The following is a 27064-nucleotide window of genomic DNA, read 5'->3' as shown; positions in this document are numbered from 1 at the left end:
CCTGTCTCTCTCCTTGGTTGAAAGGGTCTTCACTGTGCCTTGTGGATGAAAGATTTGCTGCCTTTTCACAGCAGTGATATTTTTCAAGGAATAACATAAGGCAGAAAGGCTTGCCTCAGGCTTTATAAGCCTTCTCTGCAGCAGTGGTAGCTCCCTCCTCTGTGCCTGCATCATCAAGGGTAAGGCTTTCTCTGATCACCTGCCGGAATCCCCATCCCCTGCCCCCCCCCTTTTTTTTTAAGCACCAGGTGGAGGCCCATGGAGAAGAGTCTGCAGGTGGATAGGAGTTTCCCTTATACCTGTGGTTCGTAGAGGTTCTATATCCTTATGTTAGTGTTTCAGCAGGTAGCAGTTCATTAAAATTTGCAGCTCAGTTCCTTTATCTGCTTGTTTGGCAGCCCCTGTCTTACTCTCATACCTACCATGGGTGAGCAAGTGCTTACTTGAGGGCAGTTTCCTTAGATTTCAGACTATAGGCATATCTCAAAGATATTGCAGGTTTGTTGCCAGATAACTTCAATAAAGCAAATATTAAAACAGTTAAGTCAAATGAACTTTTTCGTATCCTAGTGCATATAAAATTTATGTTTATACTATAGTCTATTTAGTGTGCAGAAGCATTAGGTCTAATAAAACAATGTATATACCATAATTAAAAATTCTGTATTGCTAAAAAAGGCTGTCATCTGAGCTTTTAGTGACTCATAATCTCTTTGCTGGGGGAGGATCCCACCTCCATGCTGATGGTGATTGATGAAGATTGGAATAGCTTTGGCAGTTTGTTTGAATAGGAGAAAATGAAATTTGCCACATAGATTAATTCTTCCTTTCACAGACCATTTCTCTGTGCATGTGATGCTGTTTGATAGCATTTTACCCACAGTAGAACTTCTTTCAAAATCTTCTCAAACTCTGCCATCAGCTAAGTTTATGTAGTGTTTTAGATCATTTGTTGTCACTTCAGTCTTCATAGCATCTTCCCTGGGAGTAGATTCTATCTCAAGAAACTGCTTTCTTTGCTCATTCATAAGAAGAAACTCATCTTTGAAATTTCTATCATGAAATTGCAGCAGTGCAGTCTCCCTTCTGATTCTAGTTCTTTTGCTGTTTCTGCCACAACTGCAGGGACTTCCTCCAGTCTGAAACCCCTTGAAGTCACCCATGAGGTTGGAATCAACTTCTTCCAAACTCCTATTAATGTTGATAGTATTTTGGCTGGTGCTTTTGAATCTCAAATGCTCTAAATGGCATCTAGAGCGGTGATTCCTTTCCAGAAGGTTTTCAATTTACTTTGTTCAGATCCATCAGAGGAATGAATCACTGTGGTAGCTAGGGCCTTAAGAAATGTATTTTTTTTAGTCCTAAGACTTAAAGTTGAAATTACTCCTTGATCTATGGGCTCAATAGATGTTATGTTAGCAGGCATGAAAACAATCTTAATTTTGTTGTACATCCCCATCAAAGCTCTTGGGTAACCAGGTGTGCATTGTTAATAGGCAGTAGTATTTTGGGAAGAATCTTTTTTCCTGAGCAGTAGGTCTCAACAGTGGACTTAAAATATTTAGTCAGCCATTTGTAAAATAATATTCTGTCATCTAGGCTTTGTTGTTTTGTTTGTAGAGCAAATATCAAAACAGAGATTTAGCGTAATTCCTAAGGGCCCTAGGATTTTCAGAGTGGTCAATGACGGCTTCAGCTTAAGTCACCAGCTGCATTAGCCCCTAACAAGAGAGCCAGCCTGTCCTCTGGAGCTTTGAAGCCAGGCATTGACTTCTTTCTACCTGTGAAAGTCTAGATGGCATCTTCTTCCAAAACAAGGCTGTTTCATCTAGGTTAGAAATCAGTTGTTTAGTATAACCACTCATTAGTGACCTTAGCTAGAGCTTCTGGAACACTGGCTGCAGCTTCTCTGTCAGCTCTTGCTGCTCCACCTTGTACTATGATGTCATGGAGACGGCTTCTTTCCTTAAACCTCATGAACTCCCCTCTGCCAGCTTCAGATTTTTCTCCTGTAGCTTCCTCACCTCTCTCAGCCTTCATAGAATTGAAGAGAACCAGGGCCTTGCTCTGGATTAGGCTTCAGTTTAAGGGATGTTGTGGCTGATTTGATCATCTGTTTAGACCACTCAGACTTGTCTCTGTCTCAGCAATAAGGCTGTTTCATTTTCTATTACTGTATGTTCATTGAAGTAACACTCTTAATTTCCTTCAAGAACTTTTCCTTTGTACTAACTGTTGGCTGTTTGGCCCAAGAGCCTAACTTTCAGACTATCCAAGCTGTGGACATGTCTTCCTCATTAAGTTTAATTATTTCTGACCTTTGATTTAAAGAGAGAGGTGCGTGACTCTTTCACTTGAGTGAACCTTTAAGGGTCATTGTAGAGTTACTAACTTCAATATTGTCTAACTTTAATATTGTGTCTCAGGGACTAGGGAGGAGGCCACAGGAGGAAGAGATGGGGAGTGGTTGATCCCTGGAGCCATCAAAATACACATAACATTTATTGATAAGTTTGCTGTCTTCCGTGGGCATGATTCATGGTATCCCAAAACAATAACAATAGTAATGTTAAAGATTAGTGATCACAGATCATTATAACAAATATAATAATAGTGAAGAGGTTTGGGCGCCTGGGTGGCTCAGTGGTTGAGCGTCTGCCTTTGGCTCAGGTCATGATCCCGGGGTCGTGGGATTGAGTCCTGCATCAGGTTCCCTGCAGGGAGCCTCCTTCTCTGCCTCATGCTCTGTGTTTTTCTCATGACTTAAATAAAATCTTAAAAAAAATAGTGAAAAGTTTTTGAAATAATGTGAGAATTAGCAAAATGTGACACAGAAACATGAAGTAATCTAATGCTGTTGGAAAAATGGTTCTGATGGACTTGTTGGATGCAGGGTTGCTGTGAACCTTCAACTTGTGTGAAAAAACACCAAAAAATAAGATCTGCAGTTGGTTGTCATGCCATCTCAGTTGCCTGGGTTCAGGCAAAGTAATCATTTTGTAGATGATCTGTCTTTTCCTCTTTTTTAAAAATTTTATTTAAAGGAGGGTGATGCACTTTCCAGCTTTCTAAATTCCAGGTGGAATGTGCAGGTCCCAGTTAATTTATGAAACAGTCTTTTCTTGTGGCAACATCAGAGACTGTGATACCTAAGTGTTAAGTCGATCGTGTGTCTGTGCCTTACATGTAGCAGTTAATGTTTAGCATGTCTTAGCAGTCTTTAAGGGGCACTTGGGAAGCCAGTCAGTTACGCATCCCACTCTTAGTTTTGTCTCAGGTCATCATCTCAGGGTTGTGGGATCAAGCCCCATGTTGGGCTCTGTGCTCAGCATGGAGTTTGCTTGAGATTCTTTCTCTCTCTCTCTTCAGTCAGTCAGTCAATCAATCAATCAATCAATCAATCAATCTTCTTTCTTAAAAAGGCAAAAAAACAAAAAAAACTTTAAGATTTTACTTTGTGTGTGGCCTCTTAAAAAAAAAATCTACATGTGGCTGTGCATGTGTATTTCTATTCAGTTTTATCTTTTTGGAATTCCAGGTTACCTTATAGATAAAAGACCTTCATGATTAATTTTGTACTAATTTTTTGATTTTTTTTCACCTATATTCTCTTAGTTATTTACCCCACCCCTGTTTTTTGAAAGTGATTGTCAAATCCACCGTCTAGTCTTTCTATTGAATATTTAATTTGTTAATTTTAAAGAATATTTTTCTCTGAATATTCTTTTTTGTAGTCTTTATTTCTTAACAAAGAAATAATCTCATTTTCTGAGGATATTATGGGTTTTTTAAAGGTTTTCTCCATTTTTGTCTCAAGTTTTTTGGTTTTTTTTTTCCTCTGTCTCAGTCCTTTGTGCGCTGATCAGATCTCAAATCTCAAGTTGTAATGGGCTATCGATTCATGTTTAAGAGTGACATTTCTCAAAACTTGTAGAGGTTCAGTAAGTATGAGTAAGACTTGCTCACTTGTGGGCTTCATTGTAGGTTGAAGTTTGTTGAACTTGTATAGTAGATTGGTATGTCTTTGTACCTTTTTCATGATTTCATGTAACTGTATAACACGTACAGACCTTTGTGCTTCAGATTTCCCATCTTTGTTTTTAATTTTTCTTGAAGATTTTATTTATTTAAGAGAGAGAGTGTGTGTGCCAGAGAGCACAAGCAGGGAGAACAGCAGAAGGAGAGGGAGAAGCAGAGAGCCTAATGTGGGACTCGACCCTGGGACCATGACCTGAGCTGAAGGCAGATGCTTAACTGACTGAGCTACCCAGGCGCCCCAGATTTCCCATCTTTGAAAAGAGGTGTTATAATAGTATCTATCTCCTAGGATTTTTGTGAAAATTTATATGAGTTAATAAAAGTAAAACTTTTAGAACAGTGTCTGTTACATAATTACATAGTAAATGTTAATTGAATATTGGGTATCATTATATCTTTCATTTATTTAGAAATAATTGTCTTTTTAAATATAAAATCTAGCCTTAAATTTGCTCTTATTATGATCCTAGGAAGTCATGCATCATTTTTCAGATGTACCTCTGTTGATGTTTTTTAGTAAAAATTTGGATTTTGAGGAATACTTTACTTGCCTAAGTTTGGGAAATTGTTTCCATGTGTATGGATATTGGATAATTAAAACTTACCCTTTTAAGTCTCTAGTTTTTAAAAAGTAGAACTTTTTTTAAAAAAATTGAGGTATAACTGGAGTGCCTGGCTAATTCAATCAGTGGAACATGCGACTCTTAATCTTGGGGTTGTGAGTTCAAGTCCTATGTTGGGTGTAGAGATTACTTAAAATCTTTTTTAAAAAATGAGGTATAATTGATTTGTAACATACTAATTTCAGATGTACAACATAAGGTTCATTATATAAGGTTCATTATGTATTGCATAATCACAATAAGTATATAGTTAACATCTGTCACCATACAGTTACATTTTTTTTTCTTGTAAGAACTTTTAAGGTCTTTTAGCAACTTTCACATATTCAGTACAGTATTAACTATTAGCCACCGTGCTGTACTTTACATCCCAATTACATATTTACTTTATAACTGGAAATTTTGTACCTTTTGATCACCTTTGCTCATTTTGCCCATCCCCTATCTCCTGAATTGGGCAGTCATTAGTCTGTTCTATGAGTTTCATTTTGTTTTTAGATTTCTATAAGTAACATAAAGTATTTGTTTTTATTCTGTGACTTACTCCCTTAGCATAATGCCCTTGTGTTCCATCCATATTTTTGCAAATGGCAACATCACTTTCTTTTTAATGGCTGGATATTATTCCATTTTATGTATGTACTACAATTCCTTTATCCATCCATCCATTGATGGACATTTAGGTTGTTTCCGTATCTTGGCTATTGTAAATAATGCTGCAGTGAATGTAGGTATGCTGATTTTTTTTTTTTTTTGGTTAGTATTTTTGTTTTCTACAGAAATACCCAGAATAAATATCCAGAAGTGCAATTGCCTGATCATATGGTAGTTCTATTTTTAATTTTTTGAGGAACTTCCATACTATTTTCCTTAGCTGTACCAGTTCACATTCCCACCAACAGTGCACACAAATTCCCTTTTTTCCCCCTACATCGTCACCAACACTTGTTATTTTGGTAACTATAATTCTCAGAGGTGTGAGGTGATCTCATTGTGGTTCTGATTTATATTTACTGATGATTAGTGATAAACGTCCTTTTTGTGTATGTCAACCATCTGTATGTCTTCTTTCAAAAAATGTCTCTTTAAATTCTCTACTCATCTTTTTTTTTCTTTTTTTTTTTTTAGATTTTTATTTTTGGATTGAGAGTTCCAGTAGGGGGAGGGGCAAAGGGAGAGAATCTTAAGCAGACTCCATGCTGAGCATGGAACTCGATATGGGGCTTGATCCCACGACCCTGAGATCATGACCTGAACTGAAACCAGGAGTCAGATGCCTATCCAGGCACCCCCTCTCTGCTCATCTTTTTTATTTTTTTTATTTTTTTTAATTTATTTATGATAGTCACAGAGAGAGAGAGAGAGAGAGAGAGAGAGAGAGAGAGGCAGAGACATAGGCAGAGGGAGAAGCAGGCTCCATGCACCCGGAGCCGGATGTGGGATTCGATCCCGGGTCTCCAGGATCGCGCCCTGGGCCAAAGGCAGGCGCCAAACCGCTGCGCCACCCAGGGATCCCTGCTCATCTTTTAATTGGATTGTTTTTCTACTATTGAGTTGTAGGAACTCTTTGGATATTAACTTATCAGATACATAATTTGCAGATATTTTTTTCCCATTCAGTAGGTTCCCTTTTCATTTTGTGGATGGTTTATTTTGCTGTGCAGAAGCTTTTTTTTTTTTTTAACTTTTCATTTTTAATTTTTTACTTTTGGGGTCAAATCTAAAAAATCACTGCCAAGACATGTTAGGGAGATTACCACCTATGTTTCCTTCTAGGAGTTTAATGGTTTCTTTTTTTTTTTTTTATTTTTATTTATTTATGATAGTCATAGAGAGAGAGAGAGAGGCAGAGACACAGGCAGAGGGAGAAGCAGGCTCCATGCACCGGGAGCCTGATGTGGGATTCGATCCTGGGTCTCCAGGATCGCGCCCTGGGCCAAAGGCAAGCGCCAAACCACTGCGCCACCCAGGGATCCCGAGTTTAATGGTTTCTGGGTGGGAGCTAGTTTTTGTATATAGTGTGATATGGTGGTCCAGTTTCATTCTTTTGCATGTGACCAGTTTTCCCAGCACCATTTATTGAAGAGACTGTCCTTTCCCCATTGTGTGTTCTTGGCTCCTTTGTTATAAATTGGCCATACATGCATGGCATATTTTTTGATAGCTATATTTGAAATATTATAACACATCTCCCTGCTTTCTCTAATACAGTGTATCCACATAATGAAGCCCCTCTCCCCATAAAATATTCTGCTATTTTCCTTAGAATTATATTGAAGTTACAGCTCATTATTGAAGTAGGTTTCTTGAACTCCTGAATTCTAAGAGTTCAATGAGCATAATTTATGGAAGTTATTTCTTTTTTCTAACTTTGAAACATGAAACCTATGTTGAGATTGCTTTACAAGACGTAAAATTTTCATGTGGAATTTCTGTTAAAAGTAGACTTTTTTTTAAAGGGAGGGGGTGGGAGGGACAGAGGGGGGAGGAAAGGGAATTCCAAGCAGGCTTTATGCCCAGTGCAGAGCCAGAGATGGGGTCCAATCTTAGAACTGTGAGATCATGACCTGAGCTGAAATCAAGAGTTGGACACTTAAACGACCAAGCCACTCAGGCGCCCCTGAAGTTAGATTAGTTTTACAGGAAGAAAAAAAGCTTTAGCAATCAACATGGGAATGGTCATAGCATCATTATTCATAGTAGCCCAAAGGTGGATACAGACTAAATATTTGTTAAATCTTTAAGGGATACATAGAATGTGGTATACCCATATGGTTGGAGTCTTACTCAGCAGCAGGAAGGAATAGAGTACTGATACATGCTGCAGCACTAAGGAACCTTGGAAATGTGCTGAGTGAAAGAAGCCAGACACAAAAGGCTGCCACATATTGAATAATTCTGTTTGTAGAAATACTCTGAACAGGCAAATCTATAGAAGCAGAAGGTAGGTTAGTGGTTGCCAGAGCTTTAGGGAAAAGAGGTTTGGGGAGTGGTTAATGGGTAAGATTTCTTTCTGGGGTGATAAAATATTCTGAAATGAGCTAGTGATAATGGTACACAACTCTGAATTTACTAAAAGCCACAGAATTGTGCACTTTAAAAGGGTGAAATTTATAGTATGTGAATTGTGTCCTAAAGCTGTTACTAAAAAAACAGCCTGGGTATGGAAGTTTTTCAAGTGTTTCATCTGAGTTAGGTGAGTTGTCTGATGAGCGCATAATAATGGTGCAGTGAGGGACTTCTTGGTGCCTCAGTGGTTGAGCCTCTGCCTGTGGCTTAGGTCATGATCATGGGGTCCTAGGATTGAGTCCTGCATTGGGTTCCTGGCAGGGAGCCTGCTTCTCCTTCTGCCTATGTCTCTGCCTCTCTGTGTGTCCCATGAAAGAATAAAAACAATCTTTAAAAAAGAAAAATGGTACAGTGAGGGAATGACAGTTTGCAGAGCAGAGTGGATTAGGGCAGTTTAGGGGCGTGGTTCACAGTTACGTTAATTTTGTTTTGCTCTAACCTTTGTACTAGTAGACCTAACATACAATGTGGTGCCTATTCTTTTTTTTAAAGAAGGAAAAAGACAGGGTATCAGGCTCAAAGTAAATACTCCTCTTCTTAGTGGGTAAATGCTACTTGAGGCAGGGTTGGAAGGGTACCTTCTCTGAGCAAGATGCATGTTTTAGTTCTGAATTTTAAAGAATATTATTAAAATGTATCTACTTTTCCTTTTTCAACTTCCTTAGCCCTTGATTATTTTGATTCTTTATAGTCTTTGTCCTGGCTCTCCTCATGAACAGATAGTTTTCTTAAAGGTCATCAGTGGTTTACTATTTTGAAGGCTTTCTGTTTTCAGTTTTTCTGTACCTATATTCTAACAAAGGTGATCACTTATCTGGGAGAAGATGTTGTATGGTCTTGTTGCATATCTGGCTACTTTTATTGTTCCTGTCTTTTTTCCTTTATCCTTCATTATGGGTATTCCTCTGACTTTTTTTTTCTTTTAAACCATCCTTCCCTTTTCCCTTGAAACTTTCCCCATAACAAAACCCATGTACTTTTATAGCTTCATTATTTTCCCTGGGAGATTATGTAGAAATTTGTGTTTTGACCTCCTACTTCTCTCCAGGCATCAACATCCTCTGTTCTGCTGCATGGTGGGCACACTTACCTGCCCTCAGGTTATCTTGAAATTTCATGTTTCTAAAGTGATACTCTTCTTCCTCTACATATGCTCCTTATACAGTATTTGAGTTGGTCATTGAAATACATTTTACTTTAAATCCTCCTTTTTGCTGTCTCCACTGGAGAACAAATTCCCTACTTTTTACCTGGACTTTCTGTGTCCCTGATTTTCTAATCTCTCCAATTTTCTAATTTTGTAGTTAGAATTTAATTCTACCCTGTGCAGGGATTCCCAGTCAGTATCCTAATGTCAGCTCTGATTTGGGGATCCCTTTGCTATTCATTATCTAAGTTGGTTTCCTTCTTGTGGAGGGTCTTGCATAATGGTGAGAGCTTCAGCATGGTAAGTGAATTACAAGAGTGTGGAGAGCCATGGAAGGCTCAGAAGAGAACCACATCTTCAGCCGATGGAAGGCGTGCCTCTGAGGAGGAAGTGGATGGAGCCAGACTTCCATAGAGCACCACTGACTACGCAGGACTGGATTAGGAATTCCAGATCCTGGGAGATGAAGAGAAAGATGACAACTCATTGTTTACCATCTGGACAAAGTGGTTAAGAAGTCAGGATGGTCTTTAATTTTGGCATAGAGAAGCATAGTTAGGCTTACTTTTTTTCCTGAACATAAGAATAATGATCCTGCAACAGACTCTTAAAATTAAAAAACCTCTTCTACTCAAAAAGGCATTAAAAATCAGCACCGACCTAGCCGTTGGGGTGTTTCATTGATGTCCCTGGATTAGAAATTCGGCCACTGGTCTCTTAAAATGCCTTCTATTTTCTAATTCTGTTTCAGGGCTGTTTCAACAGCCTTTTCTAACATCATTTTTGCCTGAAAGCTTGTATTCCTTACCTGAGGGCTTCTGAAAAGACAGGTTGCTGGGCCCTGTCCTCAGCATTTCTGATTCATTGGGTCTGAGATGGGGCCTGAGAATTTACATTTCTGCAGATTTCATGGTTGATGCTAATACTGCAGGTCTAGGGAAGTAGACTCTGAGAACTTTTGCTCTAAGTCTTCTCATACAGTGATCCGACGATCTTTCTAACTTGAGGTCTGATGTCATTCCTTTGAAACCTTTCAAGCATATCCTTTTACCATTCAGAGAACCTGAGCTCTCTAAAATTATATGTAACAACTCTTCACGCTCTACATTGCCCTGTTGCTTCTGTACCCTTTTTCCATGTTATTGAAGTATATTCTTTTTCCCTAATGGTATTTCTCTGTACCTTTGCTCATACCATTCACTCTCCCTTTGGGGATTTATATCATTCAAGCTCCCCGTTAGTTTTTATAGTCTTCCTGAAGATCATATCAGGATAATTGAACTCTGTGCAGTTGCAAAAATGGCATAAGACAATTAGATGAGGTATTAAATAGGATGAGAGATAACCTTGCTTAACTTAAATGTGCCATGTGCTACCAATTTTGAGTAATTCTAATAATTTTTTAAGCAACTTTGAGATTTTATACACTATACAGTTGACCCATCTAAAGTACACAATTCAGTGATTTGGATATGTTGACAGTCTTCTACAACCATCACCACAATCCATTTTAGAACATTGTCATCACCCCAAAAAGAAACCACGTAATCCTGTAACTCTGTTACCCCTCCCACTTACCCCAGGATATCACTAATCTGTCTATCTCTATGAATTTGCCTATTCTGGACATTTCGTATAAATGGAATCATAGGATACATGGTCTTCTGTGACTGGCTTCTTTTACTTTGTGTAATATTGTCAAGATTCATGATCTGGCATATATTAATACTTCATTGTTTTTTCTTGACAAAGAATATGCCATTGTATGGACATTTGACCCACTCATCAGTTGATGGACATTTGGATGGTTTCCACTTTTCAGATACTATGAATAATGCTGCTCTGAACATTTATGTGTAAGATCTTGTAGTTCATTTCATTTCTCTTGGATATATACCTAGTAGTGGAATTGCTGCATCATATAGAATCTCTATGCTTAGTATTTTGCAGAACTGTCAAATTTTTTTCCAAAGCATCTGCACCATTTTACATTCCCACTAGCATTGTGTGAAGGTTCCAGTTTCTTCACATCCTCACCAACACTTGTTATCATCAGCCTTCTTAATTTTAGACATTATAATAGTTACCAATTATTATCTCATTTGGTTTTTATTTGTATTTCTGTAATGCAAATGTTGTGCATCTTTTTGTATGCTTATTGGCCATTCTTTAGAGAATGTCCATTGAAGTCCTTTGCCCATTTATTTAAAATACTTTTTTAAATTTGAAGACTTAAATTTTATAGAGCAGCTTCATGTTGATATCAAAATTCAGAGGAAGATAGAGATTTCTTACATGTGCTCTATCCCTACACATGCACAGCCTCCCCCATTATCAGCATCCTCCACCAGAATGCAACCACCAGTCGCAGCTGATGAACCTGCATTTGTTACAGCCGATGAACCTGTGTTAACACAACTGCCCATAGTCCATAGTTTACCTTAGGTTCAATCCTGTTTGAATTAGGACAAATATATAATATGCATGTATCATTATACCATTTTACAGAGTATTTCCACTGCCTCTGTGCTCTTCTTACTTATTCTTCTCCTTATCCTAGCCTCTGGCAACTACTGATCTTTTTTTATTAATGTCTCTAGTTTTGCCTTTTCCAGAATGTCTTCTATTTGGAATCATATAGTATGCAGCCTTTTCATATTCCTTGCACATTTTTTAATCAGATTAGGTTTTTTTGTTGAGTTTTAGCAGTCCTTTATATATCCTGGATATACATTTATCAGATATATGATTTGCAAATATTTTCTTCTATTCTCTGGATTACCTTTTCACTCTCTTGGTGTATACCTTTTGAGGTACAAGGTTTTAAATTTTAATATAGTCCAGTTTCTTTCTTTTTTTTTTTTTTTTTTTTTTTGCCTGTGCTTTTGGTAGCATAGCCAGAAAAAAAAATCTTTATAGAATCCAATGTCTTGAAACTTTCTTGCTGTTTTCTTTTAGGGTGTTTATTGTTTTAGATCTTAAATTTAGGTCTTGGTCCATTTTGCTTTAATTTTTGTATATGGGGTAAGGTACAAATCTGATTCCTTTCTTTTCTTTCTTTTTTCTTTCTTTCTTTTTTTTTTTTTTTTTTTTTTGCTTGGTGGGTATCCAGTTTTCCCAGCACCATTTGTTGGAATTTTTCCTTTAGAATGGTCTTGGCACCCTTATTGAAAATCATTTTACCATATATGTGAGAGTTTATTTCTGGACACTCTTATCATGTTCCATTGGTTTATGTGTCTTTATGCCATTACCACAGTTTTGATTACTATAGCTTTGAGGTAAGTTTTGAAATTAGGCAGTGTGAGATCTCCATCTTATCTACGCCCCCCCCCCCCCCCCCCCCCCACCAAGTACTGATTGGCTTTTCAGGGTCCCTTGAGATTCCATAGGAATTGAAAGGTATTGCAATGAATTTATTATAGATTGTTTTGGGTGGTTTGCATATCTTAATATAAATTTTAAATCTTACTACCTGTGTGTACTAGCTGCCTTGCATTTATGCTGTTTTTAATTCCCTTCAGCCAGGTCTTAAAGGTTTAGGGTCCAAGTCTTTTTGCCTTCATGGTTGAGTTTATTGCTAAGCATTTTATTTCTTTTGATGCCACTGTAAATGGCATTGTTTTTCTTAGTTTTCCAATTATTCATTTTATGTTTGCCTATTGTTAAATTGGATTGTCTTTTTATTGAGTTGTAAAAGTGGTTTATTCTGGATACAAGTCCTCTATCTGATATATGATTTATAAATATTTTCTATCACTCTGTAGGTTGTTTTACATTCTTTTCTAGTACAAAAACACTTACCCCAAAATGCTACCCTTAAGATGATAGGAAATGCTAAGATTTTATTAGAATTCATTTTATTAAAATATTAGACAATCATTTTTCTATTTTTAAATGTAATATATTTTATAGAATAGTAGTTAGCTGTATTACAATAATGTATTATATAGACAACTACATAAATACTATATCCTGGAAAATACATGATATATTAGAAAATGGGGGTATCACACAAGCAACTGTCATATAAGCAAAATTATATTTAAAAAAACAGCTCCAAGGGGATCCCTGGATGGCTCGGTGGTTTAGCGCCTGCCTTTGGCCCAGGGCGTGATCCTGGAGTCCCGGGATCGAGTCCCGTGTTGGGCTCCCGGCATGGGGCCTGCTTCTCCCTCTGCCTGTGTCTCTGCCTCTCTCTCTCTCTCTCTCTCTCTCTCTCTCTGTCATGAATAAATAAATAAATAATTTTTTTTTTTTAAACAGCTTCAGGGGAGCCTGGGTGGCTCTGTCAGGATCTGAATCTTGGTTCGTCTCAAGCCATGATTTCTCATGGGTTGTGAGATTGAGCTCCACATCGGGCTCCAGAGTCCATGGGGGAATCTGCTTGAAGATTTTCTCCTTCTGCCCCTCCCTCAACTCACGGTTTCTCTCTCTCTCTCTCTCAAATGAATAAATATTTTTTAAAAAAGTCTCAAACTTATGCATAAGAAAAATGATTACAAAGAAATACACCAAAATGTTTATAGTGGTTATGTAGTGACTAGGATGATGAGTATTTTGTTTTCTACTTATTTTGTGCTTTTTAGATGTATTCAAGCATTTCTTAGTACAAAAAATTTATGAAAAGAATATAGGAAATTTTTTTAACCAAAAGGAAAAATGTAACTCATGGATAAACATAACATGTAATGACACAGGATATCACTCTGTATATATCAGTGCACAATCAGCCTGACCATTAGAATAGCACTGTTTCATGTTGCCCTCATGTAGAATGAAAGAGGACATGTTGCCACCATCTCTCTCTGTGGGTGTATACATTCCAGTAACATTAAACATCAAATCTCTAATATGCTTCTGCAAATTTGCATTGTTCTGCATTTCTCCTGCCCTGTTGTATAAATGAACTGTACCAGTGGTACTGGACTTACATATGTTACCAATTAGTTTGAAATTCCTAAAAGCAGTTAACTGCTTAGAGTAAATGTGAATGATGGTTTGTTGTTGAATACTTTTTTAGGAGATTGTTTGCTTCATTACAAGCCATTCCTTTGGTGGTGTATCCTATCAGTCTATATGAATCACATTAGAAGATGATGTTCTGTATCTTATACACATCAATTAAAAACCTAGGTCTGTGGGGCAGTTTTTTTTTTCCCGACAGGGGTTATATGAATAATGTTAAATGAATGTGTTACCTGCTATAATTTTAACAATAGCTTTGTTAACTTATACATTTAGTTTAACTACATGAATCAATTTGGTAGAACAAGCAGATGATTACTTAAAAAATCAGTTATAGAAGTTTGTGTCAATTGTGGATTGGCAATTGTTTAGGCAAGCTTCAGTTATTACAGTTAGTTGAACTGTAATACCATTGATTCTTGAATAACACAGGTGAAGGGGCACTGAGCCCCGCACAGTTGAGAATTTACATGTAACTTTGACTCCCAAAACTTAACTACTAAGAGCCTGCTGTTGACCGGAAGACTGATAACACACACAATTAATCAACACATATTTTGTATGTTATATGTGTTACATACTCTATTCTTAGAGTAAAGGAAGCTAGAGAAAAGACAGTACTAAGAAAATACTAAGGAGAAAATACATTTACGGTAGTGTGTTGTATTTATTTAAAAAATGTGCATCTGAGTGGACCTGCACTATTCAATTGTGTGTTATGCAAGGATGGGCTGCAGTGAGCTTCTTGTAGTTAGTGTAATCCCTTACTGTATACATAATTGATGTGCTACATGGATTCCTGTGGTACTGGTGGTGGTTATAGAAGCTTAGCAGTAATTAGTAATTAAGAAAAGGGATATCATACAATAAAGTTAGTTTAATAGCTAAAAACAGTTTCTCTGCTTTTTTTTTTAGGAATTGGTAATGCTTCTTTTAGAATATAATGCAGATGCTACTGTTGTTAATGGGAGTGGACAGACAGCAAAAGAAGTCACTTATGACAAAGAAATCAGAAACATGCTTGAAGGTAAACATTATGGATCTTAATATAAAAGCATTTACTTTAGCAATTGGCAAGGTAAAAAATGTATGTAGATAGCTTCTGGGATACCCAAATAGATGACACTGAGCTTATGCTCTAATGATAAGGTACTCTTTGGAGTCTTTGATTAGCCACAAAATTAGGAGTTTCCTCACACCCTCAAACTAAAACATTTTTAAAACTTGCCATTATGTTGTATGATCAAACCTTTAACAAAATAAAGCGTAGAAAAGGAGAAACCTGAGAAGGAATATGGCTAGTGAGCTGCAGAAGCCTCATAATGAAGGAATACAGAAGTGCAGGCTAGAGAAGCTGCAGGAAGTGCAGCTAGCAGGGAAGACCATCTGGCTGGCTCCATTGTCCTGAGGATGTCACTGTAGGACAGCAGCCAACAGTAATTTCTTGATGGATCAGCATCATTGTTAGGAACTTCAGGTATTAAATTGTGTTAAAGAAGATAGGAGTCTGCAATAACTTGGAACAGTTTTTCTAAGAACAAAACAAACATTATGATGCTTATGTTGGGAGACTCATGTGTTAGGCCGTCCTCTGAATGGCCACGACTTTGCTATAATTACTATTATTATTTTTTTTTTTTGGTAGTATTTCTATGCTAGAGAAGAGATTTCTTAATTTCTACTTTATAATAGAAAGCACATATCTTGTGTTTTTTTGCTTTGTAATTCGGAGAAAGGCAAGTTAATTTTGTATTTAAAGGGTATTTCTTAATTAGTATTTTTTAGCTATGTAAAAACCAGTATCTTTTTACTGCTTTCCAGTTGTTCCTGAAAACTAAAATGTTCTCTTGTTTTCCAGTTCAAATAATGTCTGCTTGTTCAGAATCCTTAGTTCACTGTATTAACTCACTCTTGCTTTTGTAATAAAACCCTTCCATTTAAAATGAACAAGCATATCAACGTAAAACATCTTCTGTAAGGTTCTATATTATGTGATTTGGGGGAGATTGCACATATTACATGTGATCCCTGCCCTTTAGTATTTGTGATCTGAGAGGACGAGGTCCTGTTTTTGACTGTGTCCTGTCATCTTATTATTTTTTTAAGTAATCTCTGTATTCAACATAGGGCTTAAATTCATGACCTTGAGATTAAGAATTGCATGTTCAACCCACTGAGCCAGCCAAGTGCCCCTGTCGTGTTAATTGTAACAAGACGAGAACCTGGAATTGAGGTTCTCCTATCAGAGTGGAATGTTAGTTTAGCCTGACAAGTTGCCATTTGATGGGGGCCAATCATAAAGACCTGTTTTACTGCCTCCCCAAATCCAGAACTGATAAGGACAAGGGCCTAGTTGACTTATGGACATTATGATTTGTCAGCTAATAAGGTGCTGCCAGCCTGGGAAATGGAAGTAGAAACTTAATTGATTCTGCTCTGATGAGATCACATTAGCCAGACAGAATTTGTGCATATAGCCTCAAATGGGCCAGACTTCAGGGAGTGCATCTAACTTCGAAGACTATAAGTAGAACAGAAACCACATGGTGGGATAATACATTAGAGATAGGAAATAGTCACAACCAAATCATACTTAAGTATATAAAGAACTGTTACAAAAAAAAAAAAAAAAAAGAACTGTTACATTGTGGTCTTATTTGTGCCAGACCAGAGCCAGGTTGACTAAGTTGGTGGAGTGCCAGGAGTTATCTTTCGGTCCTGTGCATGTAATAATGGCTTGGGTTGCATTTCAAGGTATAGTGAGTTCGCATGATTGGAGTTACTTGGACAAGGGTAGATTACTACTTGTCAGGCACTAAAGAGGAATACCTTCTTCTACATACCAAATATTTGTCTTTCATTTTATTTTGAAAAGTTTCTAACCTATGGGAAAGTTTCAAGAATAGGACATGAACATGTCCTCTATTTAGATTCACCAGTCACATCCTTTTATATGTTATTTAATGTTATTTATTAATTTTAGTTTTTTTGCAGGTTTGTAATTTACAGTCACTAATTCTTTAGCTCTAAATATTTCAGTGTGTATCCTTTAAGAACAAGGATATCTTCTTTTTTTTTTGATATCTTCTTATATAATCACACTAAAATGATCAATTTCAGAAAATACTAATATAATACATATAATTTATATTCAGATTTTTGTCAGTTGCCCACATGTTCTTTGTAGAATTTCCCCTTCAATCCATAATCCAATCCAGAATCTCATTGTGTTGTCACATTACTTTAGTGCCCTTTATCTAGAATAATTCCTTAGCTTTTGTCTGTCATGATCTTGACCATTTTGAAGAAGGTGGATTGTAGAATTATTTGTAGATCTTTGTTTTTGTTTTTGTTTCGTTTTGTTTTGTTTTTTTTTTTTGCTTTTCATATAATTAAATTCAGGATATGGGTTTATGGCAGGAATGGAGAGGTTGTATCTTTCACCAGTGCATCACAGTAGGAGAATACATGATGTCATTTTGTTCTGTTACTGGTAATGTTATTTCTGATAACTCAGTGGTCCACAGTAAAGGTACTGCCCCTCCTTTATAAGTAATATTCTGTGGGGAGAAAATATAAATTTCCTGTTTACCAATAATCTTTTTATTTTTTTGACCAATCTTTTGATCAGTCATTTTAACATTCATAATTTCTGCCTTAAATCATTTATTACTATGGAGATTGCAAAATGGTGATTGCCTGTTGTTAATGAAGTACGTTTGCTAGGTTCTTGCCTGCATTTCAAGTATATTAAATGTATATGCACAGGTTAGGATTTGGGTGCCTTCCTCTGAGGTGGAGAGGGAGTCTGGGTGTGGAAATAAAAACGTGAGAATAGGAGATGATGGTACATTGGGAATGTTAGTCATTTCTTAAAGCTAAACTAGTTCCAGTTATTGCTGTGTTTAAGATTGCAATCTCAGTGTTGTCCCACTCACTTGGTTCCCCAACCAGTGTTTTTGTCCATGACTTGACTTCAGCTAGGAAAACCTGAGAAATCTTTTATAGTTTTACTCCCTTGAAGCCTTTGCACAGGATTTTGTGACATGTTTTAAGTGAGATGACTGAGCCTTTTTATAAGATTGCTGCTTTTTCTTTTATAAGCCAGAACAGAATAAAAACCTATCAAAAAGAGACCTTATTGCATATTCCAGTCTCTTAAATTGGATTGCCAGTTGCTCTCTCTCCCTGTAAGTGTAATTTAAGAAGCACAGTAGTGATGAGAGCATGGTCTCTAGAAACAGCCTGCCCAGGTTCAAATCCCAGCTCCTCCATTTCCAGCTGTATGACCTTGGTTTAATTCCTTAACTTCGGACACCTGGGTAGCTTCAGTTGTGATCCTGGAGTCCTGGGATTGAGTTGCATGGGTCTCCCCACAGGGAGCCTGCTTCTCTCTAGGTTTCTGCCTCTCTCTGTGTGTCTCTCATGAATGAATGAATGAATGAATAAATAAATAAAATCTTAAAAAAAAATTCCTTAACTTCTTAGTGCCTCAGTTTCTTCATGTGTACAATCAGGGTAATAGTAACACCTACTTCATAGCATAGTTAGGATTTCATGAGTTAATATATTTTTTTCAAAATTTAATTTTAAAGTATAGTTGACCAACAATGTTCTGTTAGTTTCAGGTGTACAACATAGTGCTTCGACATAGTGCATATATGTTGCACAGGTGTTCACCATAAGTATAGTTATCATCTGTCACCATATAAGGTTATTACAGTAAGGACTGTATTCCATATGCTGTATTTTTTCATCTCTGTGACTTATTTTATAACCAGAAGTTATTTTTTAAAGTGCTTTGAATAGCACTTGGCATATAAGTGCTATAGAATTTGTTAAAATGTTATATTAGGTGGAAGTATAGAAGTATATATGAATCTACTTAGTTACACAGCTTGTACATCTTCCTACTGGTGCTATTTCTTACTGTTACTTTTCAGATTCTAAGGTTCTGGAAGGTATGAATGCTAGTCCTCAATATATCTACCTTTCCAAGGCAGATCTGTAATAGTATTTCAGCATGCAAAAGTAAGTCATAATTATTTGTGATGGGTATTGTAGTAAGATACTTAAAGTCCTCTGAATTGAAAACATAACATCGTCTAAAGCTGAAAGAAGTTGAACTCTGCTATCTGAAATGTAAGGCATTAAGGATAACGATAAAGTCTTTAAATGCATTTGAATTCTAATTCAGAACATTGTGACTTCCCCCCCATTGATCGTTCATTCATATATCTTTGTAATGATTTTGCTAAAGGATTCTAACTGTACTTTCCTTTTGCAGCTGTAGAAAGGACTCAACAAAGAAAGCTTGAAGAAGAACTTTTGGCAGCAGCAAGAGAGGGCAGAACAGCAGAACTCATAGCTCTGGTAAAACAGCAGCAACTATGTGTATTAGTTCTTTACCCTCCAGGAAGATTTTGACTTAATGTTAACTTCATGACTTAGTCCAGTTGTAGGACCAAAATCCTGGAGGTTATAATAGTTATAATAATAGTATAAAAATCCTTAAATATCCAAAACCACTTGGCATAATTATAGCTTAAGCAGGATATATTGTAATGATTATATTTTTCTCTGAATTTCTGATTTAACCCCCACCTCCTACTGAAAACTTGGTGGATTAAGAAACTGATTTTTCAAGGCAGATACTTAATGTAAGGATAATTTTTTTCCAGAATAAGCCAATTTAAAATCGAAACAAAATGTAGGATCCAAAAAAGGAACAAGTTTCTCTAATTTTGATAAGCAGTAATTTCTGAAAGATAAGCTATACTTTTAGAAAGTAACATACACAGAAGAGACAATATTTGGGAATTTTATATCATGTTAGAATAGACTGAAAACTTTACCCATTTCTTTTTTTCCTTTTGAAGACCTACTTTCCAGTTTCCATTTTCCACTTAGTCTCATTAAACATGAAACCAAATTTGTTCTAAATTCAAGACTGAAGCATTGCCATTTGCTTTAAAGTTATTTCAGCTCATTTGAAAAGGCCTCTTTGGTTTCCAAGTAAAGTGCCTAAAACATTTTTTAAGCTTTGTGAAATGGAGACTATATAAAGAAGTTTTTGAAGCAGTTGGGAACAACAAATTCTATAGAACTTTAACATTTAACGCACTTAACGTTTATGGTTTTAACTCTTCTGAATGACTGTCTATGGTAGGCTGCTTTGTACTTCTGTCCCAAGTGTGAGTCACAAGACTGGTAGAAGCGAGCACATCTTAGTGAAATCTCAGTGTACAAGGGTGGGTGGGGTGGCTTTGGTGTAGTGTGTGGTGTCTGTTGTCAGGGGAATGTGGGACCTGAGATCTCCTGGCAACTTGAGGACAAACGTGGAGAGAGATGTGGACTCACTGGTTTAGTGGGCAAGAAGCTCTTGACTTCCTAGAGCTATGGTCTTCATCAGGTCTGTAGTTGGAGCGTCCACCAAATCATTCAGTAACACCTTAATGTGCTTTATAGGAGAAAGTCTATATTTGACATGTAATTCTGCATTGCTTTTTTTTTCTTCATTTGTTAGCTCAACAGGCCTAATCCTCCTGATGTTAATTGTTCGGATCAGTTAGGAAATACACCCTTGCATTGTGCAGCTTACCGTGCTCATAAGCAGTGTGCCTTAAAACTTCTAAAAAGTGGAGCTGACCCAAATCTGAAGAACAAAAATGGTAAGCATGTCAGTAAAAGCCTTTGTTGGTCATTTTGAAGCTATAAAAATAAGTCAGTGCCATATAAAATTGCTTTGTTTTAGTATCCAGCCTTTGTTAAACTCTATGGCCCTTACTTAATTTTGAAGTCGAGGCATTCACACACACACAAAAAATAAACTAATTTCCTTCCTAGTTTGAGTTAACTGTTTAGTAATACCTACTCCATAGAAGGCAGTAGATTAAGATAGAGTTCCACCCTTGAGAGAAAAAAAATACAGTTGATTCTCATTATTTAAGGTAGTTATGTTCTGCCAATTGTTGTGAACAGAGAATTAACGAATACTGAGCCATTCCTCCTAAGGAAAATACAGAGTTATGTTCCTGAGAGGCTCTGGTCACAACATTTTTATATTGATTAGTACATAACCTTGTTTTGTATGTATTACTATTAATAACATCTTATTTAACATATATTGTTAATTCATGAACGTGGGAGCTTTTGCCAACAGCACTATCACTCATGCCTGGGCAGAGTTAGTCTGATACAATATATTGTCCATAAAGTACATCGCAGCCCTCTTGTAATTAGGAACACTAGATAACAATTCAATGCCATATTTGGTGGCCAGTTTCAACAGCAAAACAAAAAGCAAAAATATTGAAAACGCGGCATTAGGTAGACTGTGATGGGGAAAGTTGTTTACTGTATGAGAACTGAAACAAGAAGGCAGAGTGTAACCTTGTTCTTTACCACTTTGGACTTGCCTGTGAATGACCAAGAAATTGTAGTAAGTATTGATTTTAGGGTTACAAATTTTAGAAATAGGCACATCTGCAAGTATGGAATGTGTAAGTAATGAGTTTCAACTCTACATGCATGACAGTATCAGAGATGGGATCAGATAACCACAAGAGAAGCTACTACAGGTGTCTTGGGTATTCAGAGGGAGAACATTGCATTAGTGCCATTACCATTTTTTAGGATGCCTCCCTCTGCCTAGCATCATTAGGACCTGACTTGGCAGTGGTCCACCACAACCCTCTTTTCACCTCCATGATTGCCAAAATTATACTCCATGGTAATTGTTGGCATATGTTACTGCATCCCATGAGACTGGATTCCTAAAGGCAGGGCTAATACTTCACTGTCTGGTTTAGCTGGGACCTAGAGTAATGTATAGCATGTGACACCTTCTACATGTTGCATGTTTGTTAAAGATTTGAGTAATTAGAAATGGCTTAATGAAGGAATAGATACTTAATATGGACTGAAGTCCTTGTAGGATTAAAAAAAAATCCTCTCTAAATACTTGTATCTCTAACAAAAGGCCCTATCCATATATATTTTTTTCTTTTCAAATATAAATGGATACCTATGTGGCTTAGTGGTTGAGTGTTTGCCTTTGGCTCAGGGCATCCTAGGTTCCTAGGATCGAATTCTGCATTGGGCTCCCTGCAGGGAGCCTGCTTCTCCCTCTGCCTATGTCTCTGCCACACTCTCTGTGTTTCTCATGAATAAATAAATAAAATCTTTAAAAAAATCATTAAATTTTGGAAAGGGTATTCAAAGCAGAGTGAAGATTATGACAAAGTCATTAAGGTAAAAAATTCAAGTTAACGTTTAGATGACATCCTCAGTTTAGCACATCCACATACATGAAGAGGAGAACTACTTGGTAATCCTATGCATGCAGATTAGGCTTGCATGGTGGAAAGCCTTATTATATGCCAGATCATTTTACCCCTTAATTTGGAAGTTCAGGGGACCATGATAAGGAAATAGAGGAGTAGTGGAGAGATAAAATACTTTTTTTTTTTTTTAAGTTTTTAAAAAATAAGGACCATATTGACCTGGTCTTAGGTGAGAGGTAGTTAGGGCCTGAACTTTTATTGACCTCAATAGGAGTAGAAAGGAAAAAAGAAAATTGAATTCTCTGCTCCCCTCTCTTCTTTTGGCCCTTATACTATAGACTGGCATTATCCAGTAGGTATATAACAAGAGCCACATACATAATCTTAAGTTTTCTAGTAACCACATTTAAAAAGTAAAAAATGATGAAATTAGTTTTAATGTGCTTTATTTAAAACAGTATATCCAAAAAACCATGTGAACATGTAATCAGTGAAAAATAGATTTTTACATCCCCTTTTTGATACTAAGTCTTTGAAATCTGGTGTGTTATTTTACACTTAACAGCACATCTTAGTTTGAGCTAGCCATATCTCAAACCACTGCATAACTACATGTGGTTAGTGTCCACTATATTGGACATAACAGTTCTAGACATACCAAACTATTTGAGTCTATGGTTAACCATGTTTTCCTTACCATGTGTGTGCTCTTCTCCCTGCCAGAAATGCATTTTTCCTGCTTGTATATTTGGTAAACTCTAGTCTCACTTTAAGAGTTAGCTCAAATTGTCTTCCCCAGAGAGGCTTTCCCTGTATCTGTAGGATAAATATAGGTTCTTCCTGTAATAAAAGAAGAGAAACCAGGCAATAGAGAAGGGAAAGCACTCAGGAGATGTGAGGGAAATACCAGTTCTGTGGAAGTCAAAGGAAGAGATAGAATGTGGAGTTAAGGGAAGGGTGTATTTGTTGTCATGTGCAACTTAGTTACTACAGGTGTCTTGGGTATTCAGACTGAAAAAGATAAACATTTAGACAAGGCTGTGGAATTGAGTGACTCAGTGCCCAAAGGTCCTTTCTGAAAGGGTAGTGTCCACTGGGTAGTTGAGCAACAGCTAGGTTAGAGGTAAGGATTGAGTAGGCAGTGAGGAAGCTAAGGCAGCACTACTTATCTGCTTCTTTGCAGTATTTACGAACAGAAGGAATGGTTTCATGGCCAAGAGGAAGATTTTTTAGGCAGAGCGATTTCAGCATGTTGTTAAAGTTAGAGGACTAATGTAATAGAAAAAGAGCTTGATGATTTAATTGTGACAGTAAGAAAATGTAACTTTAAAAAATGCAATGCTTTGGTAACAGCAGAAAAAGGAACATGTTCCAATTGAAGGACATAAAAGAAGACCTAAAAATGGAGAGACCTACCATGTTCTTGGTGGGAAAAACTCAGCATTAAAAAGCTAACAGTTCTCTCCAAATTAATTCAGAGCAATCCCAGGCAGAATCCTCAAAGGGTTTTCATAGGACTTGACTACCTACCTTTCATTTATATAGAAGAGTCCAGGGCAGTGAATTTTAAAATGGAAGAGAAGCAGAGGGGTTTGTCCTGCGGGATAAAAAGACTAATTCTGAACCTATGAGAAGTAACACATTCCTTTATTTAACAAATATGTATTGTTTATGTGCTAGATACTATTCTAGGTACTAGGGATCTAGAGCAGTGGGGGGGGGGGGGGGGAGCAAATTCCTGCTTTCCGGGAGCTTACATTCTAATAGGAAAGGGCCAATTAAAAGCAAAAATTATATCAGATGAGATTTGTGCTAGGAGAGGGGAAAAAGGCAGAGAATGGAGGGGGGCAGGAATTAGAAGTGTGTTGGGTGTGAGGCGTCTGGATGGCTCACAGGTTGAGCATCTGGCATGATCCTGGGTCCAGGGATCCAGTCCCATGTTGGGCTCCCTGCAAGGAGCCTGCTTCTCTCTCTGCCTCTCTCTGTCTCTCATGAATAAATAAAATCTTTTTTAAAAAGTGTATTGGGTTTATAGAGGGTTGCTACTTTGTGAAAGGTGGCAGGAAAAGCTCTGTGAGAACAGTAAGACTTGAAGTGAGGGGAACAAGCAGTGTCAGTATCTGGGCATTGAGGATGGCCATAGGCAGTGGACATGAGGAGTATATGTGATGTGTGTCATGAAAAGCAAGGAGACTAGTATGTCCAGAGTAGCGAGGAGGAGAGTGGTCAGAGGAGGAGGTTAGAGAGGCAGTGGGAACTGGAAGATGAAAGGCTTTGAGGGTTAAGAATTGTGGCTCCTACTCTTTGTGAGATGGGAAGATGTGGCAGGGTTTAGAATGCAGCAATGATGTGATCAGACTTAGATTCTAAAAAATGATCATTGATTGTTTTCAGAATAGATCCTAGGGAGACAAAGAGGAAAAAGGGAAGCAGTTAGGCTATTGGAATAATCAGGTCAGAGAGGATATTGGCTTGGATCAAGATAGCTGCCATACAAATGTTTATAAGTGGTTGGATAATAAATATATATATATATATAATATATATATTAATTATAATATATGTATTTTGAAGGCAGAGTGGTCAGGATTTTCTGATGGCTTGGGTATGTGAGATATGAGAAAGACAGGAATCAAGGGTGACTTTACAGTCTTCTAGTTGAGGACCTGGAAAAACGGAATTTCCAGTTACTGAGAAGGTAAGAGTGGAGAGTAGGGTAGACTAACAATGGCTGGAATTAGAAGTTTGGTTTTTAAGCTCTTTAAAATTTGAAATACTACTCTACAATCTAAGTAAGACATCAGAAGTAGAAGTTTGTGCTTAGGAGAGAGAGCTCTCTAAAAATTTGGGAACTGTCAGCATACAGAGTTAGTAATGGAATGGATATCACTTAGATCTTGATATTAGGGTAGATGAAGATGAACAGATGGTTTGGAAATTAAACATGTATATGTGGGAGCTTGGTAGAAGACAAAGGTAGCATGAAGAGTGGATGAGGAAAGAACTAAGTAAATAATGCTGGGGCAGTTAGCTGTCTACATAGTAATAGGTGATTTTAGATTCCCATCATCTATTGGATACTAAATTCCAGCTAGTTTAAACCTAGTCTACTGCAGCCAAGAAAAAGAAAACGCATCCAAATTGATAAGGAAGAAGTCAAATTTTCACTATTTGCAGATGACATACTATACATACTAACTCTAAAGAATTTACCAGAAAACTACTGACACGGATAAATGATTCAGTAAAGGTGCAGAATACAAAATTAATATACATAAATCTATTACATTTCTATACACTAATAATGAAGAAGCAGAGAAATTAAGAAAACAGTTCCATTTATAATTGCACCAAAAATTATAAGATGCCTGGGAATAAACTTAACCAAGGAGGTTACTTCAAAAACTAAAACACCAGTGAGAAAGAGCTAAAGATGGCACAAATGGAAAGATATTCCATACTCTTAGATTAGAACTAATATCAAAATATATATACTACCCAAAGCAATCTACAGATTTAATGCAATCTCTATCAAAATAACAACATCAACATTTTGGGGCACCTGGGTGGCTCAGTCAGTTAAACTTCTGTCTCTTTTTACTTATTAGAGAGCAAGAGCATGTGTGAGTGGGGGGAGGAGCAGAGGGGAAGACTGATGCAGGGTCAGATCATATGACCCTGAGATTTTGACAGAAGCTGAAACCAAGAGTAAGACGCTTAAACAACCAACCCACCTAAGCACCCTGCGTCTATCTCTTGACTTCAGTTCAGATCATGGTCTCAGGGTTGTGAGATCAAGCCCTGCATCGATCTCTGTACGCGGTCTCTGCACGGGGCATGGAGCCTGTATAAGATTCCCTCTCCTCCTGCCCCTCCCCTGTGCCCCTTCTAAAATAGAACAAATAATTCTAAAATTTGTATGAAATCACGAAAGACCCTAAAAAAGCCAAAGCAATCTGGAGAAAGAAGAAAAAATTTTTAGGTATCACAATTCCAGATTTCAAGATCTACCACAAAGTTCTAGCGATCAAAGCAGTATGATAATGGCACAAAAATAGACACAGGTATCAGTGGAACAGCATAGAGAGCCCAGAAATAAACCCATACTTCTGTGGTCAGTCTTTGATAAAGGAGGCACAAAATGGGGAAAAGGTATCTGGAATATATACAGAACCATTAAAACTCAGTGGTAAGAGAATTCAATTTCAAAAAGGTTCAGACACTCCTTGAAAAATCTATGGATGGCAGAAAAGCATATGGCTAAAGACTTCACATAGAAGTATAAACCTAAAATAAAACACATTCACATGAAAAAAACATTCATATAAACACCAGTGGGTATGTACTATGTTGTTTATTTCAGCTCCTTAAAATAGTAAAAACGTGGAGATAAGTCTGAGTACTTAAGTAAACTGGTTTGATTTGATACAGCAGTACTAAAATAAGATGGGAGCTACATATATATTGTTGTGGATAAAGGAAAACTGTTGACTAAAGAAAGTAGCAGGAATGATAGATACAACATACTCTTACAAATAATACATTAAAATCATATTTAACATTTAAAAGCACTTTATGGCTACATTTCCCTATAATGAAAGTAGAAAGATATGCCTTTAAGATTTAAAGATGTGCATTTAAGGTTTAAGAATCATGAAAAACAAAATAATAAAACTGGAAAAAATTGATTACCTTTTAAAAATCAATAGTCATTTTACAGAATGATTTTACATTGAAGGGTAAACTTTTAAGTTTTTATTTTTTAGTTTTTTAGAAAGATTTTATTTATTCATGAGAAACAGAGAGAGGGAGGCAGAGACATAGACAGAAGAGGAGACTCAGTCTCCCCACAAGGAGCATGATGTGGGACTCGATCCCAGGACCCTGGAGTGAGCCAAAGACAGATGCTCAACCACTGGGTCACTTAGGTGCCC

General features: G+C 36.9%; 1 protein-coding gene across 2 annotated transcripts in view; it reads left to right on the top strand.

Annotated features, from left to right (window-relative positions):
- The window catches only part of OSBPL1A (oxysterol binding protein like 1A), a 227395-nt gene that overhangs the window by 42095 nt on the left and 158236 nt on the right, over positions 1-27064 (top strand). For both annotated transcript variants that reach the window (XM_041742615.1, XM_041742622.1), the window contains exons 5-7: positions 14761-14872; positions 19133-19218; positions 20372-20516. In XM_041742615.1, the coding sequence (XP_041598549.1) occupies positions 14761-14872; positions 19133-19218; positions 20372-20516 (343 nt within the window). The remainder of the gene's footprint in view (positions 1-14760; positions 14873-19132; positions 19219-20371; positions 20517-27064) is intronic.

The sequence above is a fragment of the Vulpes lagopus genome, chromosome 1 (assembly GCF_018345385.1).
Source record: "Vulpes lagopus strain Blue_001 chromosome 1, ASM1834538v1, whole genome shotgun sequence".
Lineage (NCBI taxonomy): Eukaryota > Metazoa > Chordata > Mammalia > Carnivora > Canidae > Vulpes > Vulpes lagopus.
Note: the sequence above shows the minus strand (reverse complement) of the source record. Positions and strands in the feature narration are given on the sequence as shown.